We start from the raw sequence: 15,480 nt of genomic DNA, 5'->3' as shown, positions 1-15,480 counted from the left end.
TCAGATTTTAAAAATTATATCACATTGCTTTTAGCATTTATATTTACAGATGAATTATTCATAGCTAGGTAGGTGGATGAACAATGTTGGGACTCAGCACTTTTTGTATAGTAAGAGTTCACTTCAGGAGTAAGATGACTATTTGGGGCTGGTTTTGCTGGCTTGGGTGTAGGGGGCATATGGGGCCATTGTCAAAGTCATCTTTGTGATAAGAGAGTGAGTCCTCAAAAAGGTTTTTGAATCATACATGCCGTAAGTGTATCTATTGGGTAGGGGGAAAGGAGCAAGGGTATTTTATAGTGAAATTATTTGGTAATTTTTTGCATTACTTATTTATTTTGAGGGTTATTGTGCATATGCACAATCTCACAAGTCAGAGGGCATTGTGGGAATTGATTTTTTTTCTTCCTTTCACAACATGGGTTCCAGGAACAGACCCAGGTGGTCAGGCTTCACAGCAAGTGCCCATACTCCTCACCGAGCCATGTTGCTGGCCCTAACAGATACAATTTTTAAACTATAAAAACAATTTAGGTCTGGGAGAGGTAGCTCAGTGAGAGAGTATAGACCTAGCATTTACAGGAGCCTTGATTTGATTCTCCTGTATTGTAAAAAGGAAAAACAAACATATAAAAAAATCAGTAAGCACAAAGTCATAGTTTCAGTTTTTCTGTATAGCATGTCTTCTGTCAGGAGAAGTTGAAATTGGGGCCTGAATAGCCACAGCAGGGATGTGCTAGGTTGACAGAGATGTGGAGGACATCTTGAAATTTGGGGAAGTGATTTTTTTTTTAATTTGTCAATACACACACTCCACACACACACACACACACACAGACACACACAAACACTAATTCCAATTGTGAGTTTAAACAAAACAAGTTGTCCCTCACTGTGTTTGAGCTGACACTTGTATAAATTTGCTTCGGCTTCCCTAACAGAGCACACAGAGTGAGCAATGACGCCTTAGCATTGTGTTTTCTCATAGTTTAGCAGGGTAGACAAAGGTGAGGCCAGGGTTCTGAACCCTGTCTCCTATACTTGGAAATGGCATCTTCTCCAATTGTTCTCATAGAGTCTAACACACATGTCTACCTGATTGCTTTTTTCTACAAAGAGAAGGGTCTGATGTGCTTGGTTCTTCAAAATGACTTTATTTTTACTTATTTCCTCATAAAATACCAATTCTTTGCATATTCCAAGTCCTATTCTGAGAGAGTAGGGATGGCTGTATGTATCAGTTGGGGGTAGAGGGCACAACATGGCTCCTAGCAGCATTGTACTAAATAGGTTGGACCTGGAGTTTAATAATTTTCCTGTGTCTGCATATGCGTGTGTGCATTCCTGTATGTGTGACCCTGTGTATCACTAGAAGGTTCCAGACTGTCTAGAATTAGCACTCATCATTTAACTCCTGAAAATAATTTCTATTAAAGGTATAAAGGGGGTGAGGGAAATTGCTTTTTACATAAGTAGATTTTCAGAATTCATTACATGAGTTCAGAGTGAGGTGGTTGGCATGTCTCCAAATTCCCTCTCTATAAATATAAAGTGGCCGGACAAGAGGCATGTTAAATTTAGTTCAGATCTGAACTCCTAAGACATTGTTGTAATAAAATAACCAGGAAAGGGCTTCAGACTGTAAGTGGAAAGGGAAGGGTTTGTTCTGATAATTTTCACAGACAACAGATTTATTTATACCCACCACACTCTCTACCCAGGAAAGAAGTCTTTAGGATGTTTTATATTTTTTGCATTTAAGAAAAGAGATATATCTTATCCTTTGATCCAGCACTGTAATAGTACCTGATGTCTTCTGACAAAAATAACAAGAATATTTAAATAACAGTTGTTTCTGAGCATTTTGAGGGCCTTGTTATTTTGTGTGTGTGTGTGTGTGTGTGTTTGCTTTGGGGTTAAATTATTGACCCGATGACAAACCATAAGGGACAATTCATTCGTGAGAGAGTTTGAATTGAATTAGACCAATTCAGTTGAGCTTTCCTGGTCTGTCATAACATCCTGAAACATCTGTATGAAATGTAAAGAGAGTATGTTACAGAAGGCATGAGGAGAAAGGCTGGTTGGTGCTGGCTGGTGTTCTGCACTGAACATTCAAGACCTCAGCAATTGTCAATCTGGAGCGAAGAAACAAAGCAGCACAAAGAAGAGAAAAATACCAGTTTCTAAGCAGTCAAGATGCAGTGAATTTCTCAAAGTTTCTTTGATAGCTAATTAAAGTTTATAAATCTTTTTTTGTGGGTCACTGAGGTAGCCCATGGCTACAGGCGCTCCCTTCCATGCGTGCCTGCTGACCTGAGGTCAATCCTTGGAACCCATATAAGTTAGAAAGAGAGAACTGATAATACAAAATTCCCTCTGACTTCCATATACATGCCCAGAAATACATCATGCTCATAAACACAATAACGAGAAGTACATTCTAAGCAAACATAGAATATTTATGTGTGCTGATGAGGCATTTAAGATAAATGTTTCTTATGCAATGTTTAAATTAATCTTGTTAGTTTTATTAGTTACTTTTCACACTGACTTGGGCAAATGCCTCACAGGAAACAACTTATCAGAGGACGTGCTTTCTCTGGCTCAGAGACAGGGCATAGTCTCTCTTGGTGGATAAGGCATGGTGCCTAGACCACCCTCACAATGTGGCCGGAGAGGTATGAGGTTGTTTGCTCACCTCTAGGCAGACTGAAAACAAGGAGAGTCCCAGTGGTCACCTGGTTTCCCCCTTTCCCACCTTCAATTGAGACTTGGCCCTAGCCTATGAGGTGGTGCCATGCAGTTCAGTGTAGACCTTGCTCTCTCCGTCCTGTCTGGAATCACCTTCACAGACACACCCAGATGTTGTATATCTCTTAGGTGATTCTAAACCCAGTTACCTCATGCAGACAACAGTGGCAGCTGTCAGGTGAGAGTGAATGAGAGGTCTCCACCAAACATGAAGGGCCAAGGAGCCTGGAGTCTATGATCCCTTCCAAAGCCTTAACTGACCTCTGCTTCTGTCATGGCCACAGTAGTACAATCCTCTGGAGGAACCACACTGAAGTAGTTGTATTGGGTTTTGCTCCGTTATTGCTTTGTATTTCTTGGCTATGGCTTTTATTGTTCTGATGGAGTATTCTTAGTCATAAACAAACAGACCTTAATTCTTTTTTTTAACTTTTATCTATCTTTTGTGTTTATTTTTAATATATATTTTTATCTTCTATATTCTTTGTTTACATTCCAAATGATTTCCCCTTTCCCAGATCTCCCCTCCCCATATGTTCCATAAACCTTCTTCTCTCCACCCATTCTCCAATCACCTCTCTCCTTTTCCTCTGTCTTTATATTCCCCTACAACACTAGATCAATCCTTTCCAGGATCAGGACCCTCTCCATACTTCTTCATGGGAGTCTTTTGTTATGCTATTTGTGCCTTGGGTATTCAGAGCTTCTGGGCTAATTAATATCCACTTATCAGAGATTGCATTCCATGTGTATTCTTTTGTTATTGGGTTAACTCACTTAGGATGATATTTTCCAGATCAAACCATTTGCCTAAAAGTTTTTTTCACCTTACACCAGTCAGAATGGCTAAGGTCAAAAAACTCAGGAGACAGCAGGTGTTGGCGAGGATGTGGAGAAAGAGGAATACTCCTCCACTGTTGGTGGGGCTGCAAGATGGTACAACCACTTTGGAAATCAGTCTGGTGGTTCCTCAGAAAACTGGACATGACACTTCCAGAGGACCCTGCTATACCTCTCCTGGGCATATACCCAAAGGATTCCCCGGCATGCAATAAAGATACATGCTCCATTATGTTCATAGCAGCCTTATTTATAATAGTCAGAAGCTGGAAAGAACCCAGATGTCCCTCAAAGGAGGAATGGATATAGAAAATGTAGTATATTTACACAATGGAATACTACTCAGCAATTAGAAACAATGAATTCACAAAATTTTCAGACCTTAATTCTTAATCCTTTTCCCCTGTTTGTATGTATATAAAATAAGTGTTGCAACAGAAAGATGACAATTTATTTTACTAGATTTTCTGGGTACATTCGTTCAGAATAACCCTATTCAGTTTGCCCATGGTCTTTGAGAGACTGGAAAGGAACATACATGCCTGTATTTGGAAGCTTAATCCCAGTGCCCATCCTGTTACAGGCAAAAGACCACACATTGTCTTCTGTGAAATGACATTTTTTAAAACCCACTCAAATCATAGCACCCCCCATACTGCTCTCCAACAAAGGAAACTCAATTTGTCAGTCGTGAATACGATTTAACTGGATAATAAAACATTCTGGCACTGGAAACCAACGGAAGCTTTTTAGACAGCAAATAAGTGTGGGATCTTTGTTTGGTAAACAGCCATTGAATCCTGACCTAGGAAATGTCTGCGTCCCTGAGCACAGGAGAGCCACTGTCATCCTGATGGCGTCTGACTCACATTATTCCATTATGTCTCCTTGGCTCCATCCCAAGAACTTATTCCCATGATTCTCCTCACTCAGAACAACAAAGGAACTCTCCCTGCTATTGCAGGCTATAGCCCTGAAAGTACCTCACACCAGCATTTTATACTAGAATCATAAGACCTTTTTTTTTTTTTTTTTTTTTTTTTTTTAAAGTAACTAGGAACCCTCTGTTCCATGGATTTGCTCCTTAAGATTAAAGTGATTTTTGGCTTGATGAGTTGGAAGCAAAGGGACTTAATTCTGCACTTGGCCACAGTTCCAACTGTTATGTTATTTTTATTGTGCCTATTACAATGTTTTAATTTCAGTTTTCATTGGTATATATTTATTGTATGTGGTATTGGGTTACAGAGTTGTTTTTATTGTGTAATGTGCCTTGAGCATTCAACTATATAATGTGTTGTTCTCAACTGGATGTCACCCCAGCTGTTAGAACTGGCAGAACTTTTAGTACAAAAAAAAGATTTATTTTCCTTCATTGACATCCCACCTGTCCTCATTTCTGGAGTGTTTACCTCTTCTTCACCTCTCATCATGGCATTTCCCCAGTGTCCATGCTCTTCCAGCATGGACCATTATCTGACTATGCTTGGTGGGTGAGCACATGGAGACGTCTTTTCCTTGAAAAATGTCAGCCTAGTAAATAGAAGGGCCAAGAGGGCTTGCACCCATGAGAATTACTTTTGTAGATGGTATCTGATCACAGGTAGAGATTCTTCTCCATTTGCATGATAGCTGTGAACATGTTAAAAGCTTATGATCTACTGTGAGAGATAGAGAGCTGTAGATCATTGTCACATTGCTCCAAAAGTGCTCATGTTTTAACAGTGGGTGGAAGCCAAATCCTTGTGTCCTGATCCTGTTTTCATTTCAAAGAATGTGCCATTGAATGGGGATTTTAGCCACAGGGAGCTCCTCTAGGTTCAGGGTGATGGTAGTATTTTGGTCTGTGGGAGGTGTAGATATCAGAGAAGCACAGATACTAGAAAGATGTTTAGAAGAAGAGGTGCACAAGAGAGAAAGGAGAACTTCCTGGAATCTTGGGTGGGAAGCCAGAAGACAGCTTTCAGCAGAAGTCCAAGGGGAAAAGAGTTCCTAGGAACAGAACGAGCCACAATGTGATGTGCTGCCAAAATGTGAGTTAGGGGGAGAATTGAGAGTGGGATCAGCCTGCAGAAGTGGGGTAGAAGGAGGAAGTGGAGATAAGACTTAGCCATGAACCCATGTGGGGGAAGCTCTACCTTAGCTACAAATGTTCTATAGCATCAAAATAAATGTAGCTCTGGCTCGGGTGTGATGTAGATGTGGTGGTTTGGTGTGGTGCAGATGTGGTGGTTTGGTGTGGTGCAGATGTGGTGGTTTGGTGTGGTGCAGATAAGGTGGTTTGGTGAGATGCAGATAAGGTGGTTTGGTATGGTACAGATGTGGTCTGGTGTGCTGCAGATGTGTTGGTTTGTTGTGCTGCAGATGTGGTTTGGTGTGGTACAGATGTGGTGGTTTGGTGTGGTGCAGATGTGGTGGTTTAGTGAGATGCAGATACAGTGGTTTGGTGTGGTGCAGATGTGATTTGGTGTGGTGCAGATGTGGTGGTTTGGTGAGATGCAGATGCAATGGTTTGGTGTGGTACAGATGTGGTCTGGTGTAATACAGATGTGTTGGTTTGGCGTGGTACAGATGTGGTAGTTTGGTGTGCTACAGATGTGGTGGTTTGGTGTGGTGCAGATGTGGTGGTTTGGTTTGAATGTGGAGCAGATGCTTTTTTATAGAACTCAGGATCACCAGCCTAATGGTGGCCCCACCTACAATGGACTGGGCCCTCTCACACCTACCACTCATATCCCTGTACAGGAAATGAGCAAGCTGTGAAGGGTTCAGGAGCAACACATGTTTAGTAGTAGGGATCACATGACGGCCCACTGTTAGTGTAAGTTTTGGGTTATCCTTACTGAGTTCAAAAACTTCGGCATAATTTTAGAATCCTGGGGCATTGTTCACATCTCCAGCAGAAGATAACTGAAGATGAATGTTTTGTAATGAGTTAGCAGGTATAAGAATTCCATTTTAAATCTCTGCTCAGAAACCATGATTCAATTTGTTTTATTATAGAGGCCGTCTTGGAAGCATTTATATTTATATTATTTTCAATGGCAGTTGCAAACAATGTCCAAAGGAAACTTTCAGCAATTTCTAGAATATTTCTGAAGGAAGCTTCAGTTATAATTGTATTTAAGTAAAGCCCTGCTGGGCAGCTAATGTGAAGGATTGGTAGTTGGTGCTCCTGGATAACTATTGTTTAACTGAACACCATGTATCCTGAGGTGGACTGTTGGTCTTTTTGGTAAAGAGTTATAGTTCTCAATTCTCTTTTCATCTATGTGGATTCCACTAGAGATATAGGTGGGGAGGCCATAACCCTGTGTGGCTTTACCTCCTGATCTACCTGTCAGATAGAAGACAGAAATGGGCAGCCATGTCAGAATCAAGGCAAAAATGTGAAAGTGACAACCTTTCCTGAAGCCTCACGGCCATGGCGGTCCAGGGTGACTCATAAATACTTACTGGAAACTTGGGAAATGTGACACTCTAGCTTTGGAATTGAAAAGAGGAAGTGACTTATCCCTACTTTGTTTTCATGTTAATAATTAATATTTCAATTAAGGCCCATCATAAGGACTAGTTGAATGACTTCTACTAAAGATTAGTTAGAGATCCAGACTTGGTGGAGCACACTTTTAGCCCCAGCAATCAGGAGGCAGAGGCAGGTAGATCACTGAGTTCAAGGCCAGTCTGATCAACAGAGTGAGTTTTAAAACAGCCAGAGCTACAAAGAAAAATCTTGTCTCAAAACAAAACAAAAAAGATTGGTTAGAAACACACTTTATTGTACCTTAAATAGAACCTCGTATTGACATGTCTTGATAGAATTTAGGGGATTTTTTTTTTATTATTAAATCAAACCTGAAGATGGAAAGAGACAGGATTGTGATTGTTTTCTGCCTTGGTAAAGCAAACCAACCTTCTTTGTCATTCTGCATAAAAATCAGTGCACTTGTATAATGAGTTTTTCAAAAGGGTGCATCTTGAAATGAGCCATCTAAGAAATGTTAATTAAGATAGGAGATTCACAAGGTATAGCATGTAGAATAATTATATAACTTTAAGGGTCCTGTCTGCAGCATGAATTAAGATTTGCATACTTAAAATCTTTGAGTAAAGTTTCTTGCAAATATTCACTGTCTAATTGTATTCTTGGTCAAATGACTTCATAGAAATATAGCTCTGAATTTTGTCTCCCTTGAGTTTAATCCATAGCAATACACATACAGACATGCACACACACACACACACACACACACACACACACACACACACACACACACACTCATAGGAGAGGGAGGTGGGGAATCAGCAGCATCATATGTGAAGGAACAGAGTCCTAAGAGAATGGCACTGAATACTCAGGGAATTGTTATAATGGATGACGGTTCCTTCCCTTCCCACCACCTCACTAGGCAACAAGTGTGTTGTATAGCTAAGAGAGATGATTGCATGGTGACATTTGACTCTGTATAAGGTTGCAGAAGAAATTAGTGCAAAAAGGACAGGTTGCAATCACCACTTCAATAGAAATGGCAGTTCACAGATTTCTGGCTCTCTTGTAGGAAACTCAAGTGCCCTTTGAAAGCCAAGTTTAGAACTCTTGACACAATGCCTAAGTCAGTATGGGTTGCCTGTAGATGTTGTCATGGAGGCAAATTTCTTTATACTCAAGTTAGGAGTCTCTTCTATGCTCTACTAACTTCCTTGGCAAAATGTAATTTTAGAAAACTAATGGCTGGGCTATTCCCCAGACTCCAGGGGACAGCTTTGCTGTCCTCCACCTCAGTCAGCCAGTAATGGGACACTAATATAATGTGACACAAGGATAAAATTGAATTGCTTGGCTTTTGCTTAATTTCAATGCACTTTTTTGTTCCCTATGTTTTTAGCTGTCCAGTCCCTTGGCATTAGCTGTCTTTATGAAATACCAAGTTGGAGAATATTCATGAGTGTGGATTATCGTGATACCATCCAAGAAAGACAGTGTTCCCCCTCCCCTGCAAGACCCTAATTAGAAATGACTAGGGAGGTTCCTGTATCAGTTCTAAATCTTCCAGTGTCTGGCAGTAGTAGATGCTATTGTTGGGAAGAAGGAGGTTCCTATATCAGTTCTAAATCTTCCAGTGTTTGGCAGTAGCAGATGCTATTCTTGGGAAGAACCTTGTTTAGGGGAGAAATGATCAGGGCAATTATCACAGTGGTATTAGCTACTGCCTCTTTGACACTTAGAATATCCCAGGTACTTTTTCAAGGAGTAGCACATGCACTGATTGGTTCTTATGCTGTTCCTGTGAGGTTGATCCTATTGTTACCATTTACCAATGAGGAGACTAAATCACAGATGGTCTAGGAACTGGAAGAACTTTGCTTCAGATCCAGTCAGTCTACTTTGGAGTCCAGCTTCTCTCAACAACTGGATTTGTTGCCCCCTGTTCCACATCTAGTGCTTAGGCAAGGGTCAAGAATGATTGGAAGGGAATTTCCATCACTTAGTCCATTGTTTGATGCCTTAAAAATTATTAATATGTTTCAGTTAAGTCAACATTTTTAAAGATTTAAGGTCATCATTTACTAGGAAGCCATATACATGATAGCTCAGTTAGAAGGGTTAGGGGATTTTTGGTAGGAAACCAGGAAAGGGGACAACATTTGAAATGTAAATAAAGAATATATCTAATAAAAATAGCTAAAAAAAAAAAAGAAAAGAAAAACAAACAAAAAAGGAAAGCTCTTACTGGTGTGTCTGCTGTACATAGTTGTAAGAAGGTGAAAGCTAAAAGCAATAAGAAGTTGGATGGATAAGAGAATCCAATACTGGTTAGTGACACAGTTATTATTTAGCTGGAGAAGAAATGAAATAATATGTCAGTTCATTTGGGGATCTACAAAACTCTATTCAAGTTGATCCTATAGTATAACATGGAGGAGGACTTCATGGAAGTTTGGAGCTTAATGTTTCCAGAGGTCGCATTGTGTAGGGTCGAATCAGTGGACAAAACATGAAGCTGGGAGGTAAATGTGGGCAGACCTGGAGCAGGCTCTGATGGGGCTGGGATGGGTGTTACCCATGGAAGTAGAGGAAGGACCAGCCATCAGTTCTCTACATTCTGCCTGCAGTTGGCAGCTGCTTTTCCTAATGAGGTGTCTAGTCCTGTTGCCTTTAGCTCTAGATAACTAGAGCTCAGTAGCATTTGATCACTGTCTCTCTAAAGAGTATTTACACAGAACTCCTCACCTCCTGCCTGTTGTCACAGAATGTGCAGACGTTTCTTAGACATACCCAAACTTCTAAGTCCTACAAAGTACGGGAATTTAGGCCATATGTAGTTTTCCATGATCTTTATGGTCATACTTTAAAGTAGTACGTCATAGTCAGATTTCCCTTTCAGTCAATATAGATCTATGCCTCCATTCACAATACCTGCCTCATGTTTTCTTGCTAGGATGTGTCGCAGTTCACTTAACAACCCTCATTACAGTGTTTACTGATAAATAAAACTCTCTAGACACCAGGTAAAGAATCAGCTGACCTGGTTAAGCCATGTTACGACCTTGATATCTTAGATGAGAACTCTTGGTATTATTTATCTGTGGTCTAATGGTCTCAGCGTCTCAGAGGAATATTATATAATAGTAAGGTCAGAATGATGAGTGTGGGGAACTACCTCTGCCCTACAGAGCTATGTGACCCTAAAATCACCTGAAATTTGAAACCACAGTTATATCTATTGGCAAAATGATGCTTGAAGGCATGTGACACTTATGGTCTGGTCTATTGATCTGAAGCCATTCCATCAAACTAGATCTCTTCCTATCATGATAAATATAATGGTGTCAGGTTTATTCCCCCATGCTTCTACCATAACCAGCACAATGCCAGTAGATTAGCTACCCATTCCATCACATCGGTCTCCAGGACATGCTCAGGATTAGCCTCTATGTGGGTTTTGTATCGGTATCCCTTTAACACAGTGAACCTCATGTATGTCAAGCTGTTAGCCTCCTTAGGATCTGTATACTTAAATACTTACATTGAAATACTTTAAATTTCTCTCTCCCTTCATCTCATTGACAATGTTCTTACCATTTACTATTAAATAAAAGTACCAGTCACTAAAGTATTGTCATTGACCAAAAGGAATACATTGATTCACAGAGGAGATGAAAAAATTAAGTTTATTTTCATTCAACTCAGGCCTAGGATTAAATCACTTGAAGATGTGACGTAAGACAAATGCACAGAATCTAGGCAGGGGAACAAGAGGCCTCGGCAAATTTGGCGCCTCCTGATTAACTAATTGGAACACATCCTAGGCCAGCCTGAATGAGGTTTTTCAGCATGACTTATGTGCTTCTTTTCAAGGCGCCTCTCAGGCGGCTTCAGTTATACCTCCCTTAACTGAGTGCTGCTTTCAAAGACTCCTCAACAGGATGAGAAATCTCGGCCTTGGTCTTGTGTACTCTAGATGCCTTGTTTGTACTTTTAAATACATTTTCCGGCTTTGACTGTTATAGACATATTTACTACTATTTTGTAGCACTAGCATGTTCTCATTATTTTTCATTACTTGTGTGTATAATTTATTACACAACAAAACACATGATCTTATTTGAATTTTTGGTAAATTAATAGCAAATATTACAAGGGGTGTTTCCCAGATCCTTTTTTCGTATTCCTTTGTTCTTACCTAAATTGCAGTTATATTAGACTCTTCTTCAGATAATTTTTATGTATTTCTGGTTTGTAAACAAACCCTTTCTTTTAACCCACAGACACCTCTAGAATCTCCAGGACCCTTTCTCACTTTCCAGTTCATCTCCATCACTATATCTGACCACTTGGTTTTTGTCTTGCAGTCCCCAGTCTGTCCCAGATCGCCTGAGGATCCGTGTGAACAAAATCAGTTTACAAGACTATGAAGGACTCCACTATGACAAAGAGAAACTCCGGGAAGCTTGTAAGTTACCAGTGCCTGAGGGGCACTTGGTGAGTCTCTTTGGTCTTGGGTTCCTTTGTGTTTTGATGGGTAGAATCATTGGTCCTCCTACCCAAAAGTGCACCTGGAGAAGGGAAGAGGGAAGTGCACGTGATAGGGGAGCCCCTGGTGAGGATCTGTATGAGCCAAAGGAAATGGGAATGGTGAAGGGAAATGGCGAAGCTGAGTGTTCTGACATGTGTGCTCTTGGGTTACATACCTCTGTAGTCTCAGCAATGAGATCTGCAGAAGGTTCACACAGAAACATCTAGAAACTTAGGAACTTCCACAAGTTCCTTTGTGGAGCTTGCTTTGTTAAATGATTCCAGTGTGCTCTGGATAATTAGCAGAGTTATCTGGAAAAGCCCACCTTCAGTTCCTATACTGTTGTAGATGTTACACCAAGGACCATTATCCTGGAATGTTGAGACATTAGTGTGATTGATTATATTATAACGTTTGAGTCAACCAATGCATTATGTCAGTGTTTATCTTCCTTGTATATCCTCGAATACACAGCTAATTGATAATTTATGTCAACAAAAGGTACTTATTGGACATTGTTTATATTCTGATCACTACTTAATCAGTTTCTACACCACGATTGATGTTAAGACATTATTGGGCAGAATATATAATACATTGTTATTTTACGTGCTACATGTATTAAGGTTCTGGGTTAAGAGACCTCTTACTTGTGGGAATCAGTACTTAGATGCACAATAAAATGGAGTAAGGGAAGACCAGTACTCAAGAAAACAGACTTGAGTGTCAATAGAAAGATGGGATTTAGTAAAACCAAAGCTTCGCCAAGCCTAGAATCAATTGGCCAACTGTGGACCTGAATTTTAGAAGAGGCCAGAAGTTAAAATTAGGGAAAATGGTGCTGGGGAGGGAGGGCAGCAAAGCTTCCTGGGAGAGTGGCTTCCAAAGTCTGCTTACTTAAGACTGAACTGGCACAAGCTTTATCAAATGGATATCCTCAACCCAAGGAAGATCTTTCAGTTGGGTGTGGGGGTTTCTGGGTTCTGGGCAGTGAGCAAGGGTCCTTTCCTGGTAGGTTGTTCACTGAGCTTCTGAAAAGTTCTGTGAGGAGACTCCTTTCTTGAGTCTCTCATCTGCTGTCTGCTTCAGTGAGCATCCTCTCCCACAGACATCAGTACCTTGAGTTTCCCATAAGCCTCCTGCTCTGTCCCTCCCTCTCCTTTTCTATGGCAGGAAAGTGTGAACTGAAGGACAGAAGCCATTCTCTGCGTCTCTGCAGTTCTTCCTTTTGTTAAGAATCCATTATGAATTATGTTTGCTAATATAAATGAGGGTAGAAGTGACAGGTTAGTACAAAGTCCAGTTGAACCCACTGACAGTGAATAAGTCTATGTATGAGGAGATCTAGCCACAGCTGGGCTAAATTGACTAGCTGAAACTACTCACAAAGAATGTTCCATGCCTCCCTTTTCATGATTCCAAACTAATAGCTTCTGATTATTAAAAACACTAATTGCTTCCAATTATTAAAAGCCAATAAAAGATAATGCATCTCAAGTTATGTTTTACAGCTTATCATCCTCTCTGGGAGTAGGGTACATCTGAAGATTTTGGCTGACAGGAGTTTTGAGGCTTATCTGTAACGTTCAATTATCTGTTTTATCTCCTCTGTGCCTCAATCTATCCATTGTTGCTGGAGGTAATTGTGATTTGAGTTTTTCCAGGAAGATGACATTTCCTGTCAAGGGCTTTCTTGACTCATCCTATCTTAAGTAATAAAACTTCTATCCAAGCAAACTTCTTAAATTGGGAACAGTGACTTGGCATAAGCACAAGACAGATAAATACAGCGGTATCTCTAGAAGCCAAGAGAATGAGGGAACTCTTAAAGGGGAACAGAAAGGAATTATATTAAAGATCTGAGTCTGAAAGGGAAATCAATTGGGAGGAAAAGCTGCTAAGTCAGCCATTCGGCTTTTAACAAATGGCGGTGATACTTGGAAACTGTGGGTGCACAGGGAAGCTTAGCTCTTGAGGCTAAGGATTTACTGACCCTTGTTCTTTTTGCCTTGCAAAAAGTCTATAATGCAACCAACTACAGAATGGCTGACAGAGCTCAAGCTGTATGTGAATGAAGGCCAGTTCAAGTTCATATGTGATGTGTACGCCAAAACACAGGCTATTTCAGAAGCGTTAATTAAATGAACTTCCCGAAACACGTCTAGATAAAAAGGCACATCTAGATAAAAAGGGCCCCTCCTGATCTGCATTCCAGAAAAAGGAGCAAACTGAGTCCACCCAGAAGTATTCATTTATTGGTAACAAAGTTTCAGCTGAGCCGGTAATACTATTTAAAATAATAGTTGTTGGTGGCAGAGCTGAGTGATCTCTCCAGGCACCGTGGGCTGTTTGCCACTGCTGTAGAGTTGCTTCCTATGCGTGTGTGTGTGTCTGGATGGTTGTTCATAGTAGAGTACAGCCTTGGATGCTTGCTGGCCAGCAAAGTCCTGCTGCCATCTTCAACTTGGGGCTCCTTGGTAATCCAGTGTGCCTTGTTGTTCTGCTTATTTCAACAGACAGAAACACAGAAACACAACTTTACTAGTTCAGACCCTTTCTGTCTCTCTTCCATTAAGCTCCATCTCTCCTGTGGACCTATCCCTAATATACAAGCATAGGGTATTAAAATACCCCCACAGGCCCTCTCTCAGCACTTGTTGATGAACTTAATTATTACTTAAAACTCTGTCTCTTCGCTGCTTATGCTTTATTAGTTCCCAGGGAAGAAGTGATGATTTTCAAGATAGGAAAGGAGAGTATAAGGAAAAAGTTAAACCAAATCTTTTATAGTGACAACAGAAAATCATTACCACCAAGTAAATGAGATATTCGATGACTGAGCGGTAAAGCACAAATGCAATCACACGGTCTGTGAAAGGAGAATCGGCTTTCACCAGGGTTGTAGTTCTAGCTACAAAGGAGACTTAACTGGACTTACAGTTCCATGTGCATAATAATTTGAGTGAGGTCAAAATTTACCTGAATCCCACCCAGGCTCATCACATTTCACTTTTGAGGCCAGCTAACTCTACACGGTTTTATTCAGTAAACAACTACAACTTTTAATTATCCTCCAAAAATCCATTGGGGAAAAGGAGACAAGCTTTCTGGAGGTACAGACCCCTGACTCAGGGCCCTTTGTGGTTTGTGTGTATGTGTGTGTGGGGGGGGAGTTGTTACATCTGCGTGGTGATAAGCATTTTAAAGAAACTGATGAGAAAAGGGAGCAGAAGACCAACGGTGGCAGGGAAGCTTTGGACTCAAAGGTCGACCAGAAGACTGGAGGCAGTTTGGATTGGTAAGATGATTGGAAGAATTTTGTATTAAAACAATGTGAAGCAAGGGAGGGCACTGTGTGAAAGGCTCTCATTTTCACATCATGGAGTTTCCGTGAGAAATGGAGAACCACGAGCATGCCCAGGGAGGGGACAAAGGTCTAGGGAGTCTGTGTTTTCAAGAAACTGCAAGCGAAAGGGGCAGGTTTGGGGAAAGTGCTGACTGAAGATTAGCTTAAAGGAGCCTTACATGTAGCAGAGAGCTGCCTTGTCTGACCTCAGTGGGAGAGGATATGCCTAATCCTGTAGAGACCACCACGTTTAAGACAGCATGGTTGGACTTGATAGAGAGAGAGAGAGAGAGAGAAAGAGAGAGAGAGAGAGAGAGAGAGAGAGAGAGAGAGAGAGAGAGAGAGGAGGGCTACAGAGGAATGGGATACAGGCATGGTTTTATAGGGAAGGAAGAGATATGGGGAGCGGGGAGATGATGGATGTCAAATCTGAGTCCCTGACTTTTGAGATGAGCTTGAATACAGAAGGCAGGGGCTGCTTGTCTGATGGGGTGTGGGGTGCTGTCAGCTATAGGTCTCTGC

The 15,480-nt window shown here is 40.9% G+C and overlaps 1 protein-coding gene across 3 annotated transcripts in view; it reads left to right on the top strand.

The window, feature by feature from the left end:
* The window catches only part of Dgki (diacylglycerol kinase iota), a 453,557-nt gene that overhangs the window by 307,049 nt on the left and 131,028 nt on the right, over positions 1–15,480 (top strand). For all 3 annotated transcript variants that reach the window (XM_052173449.1, XM_052173448.1, XM_052173450.1), the window contains exon 21: positions 11,449–11,549. In XM_052173449.1, coding sequence (XP_052029409.1) covers positions 11,449–11,549 — 101 coding nt within the window. The remainder of the gene's footprint in view (positions 1–11,448; positions 11,550–15,480) is intronic.

The sequence above is a fragment of the Apodemus sylvaticus genome, chromosome 2, assembly GCF_947179515.1.
Source record: "Apodemus sylvaticus chromosome 2, mApoSyl1.1, whole genome shotgun sequence".
Lineage (NCBI taxonomy): Eukaryota > Metazoa > Chordata > Mammalia > Rodentia > Muridae > Apodemus > Apodemus sylvaticus.
The sequence above is the reverse complement of the archived record's forward strand: the minus strand, read 5'-3'. Positions and strand labels throughout refer to the sequence as shown.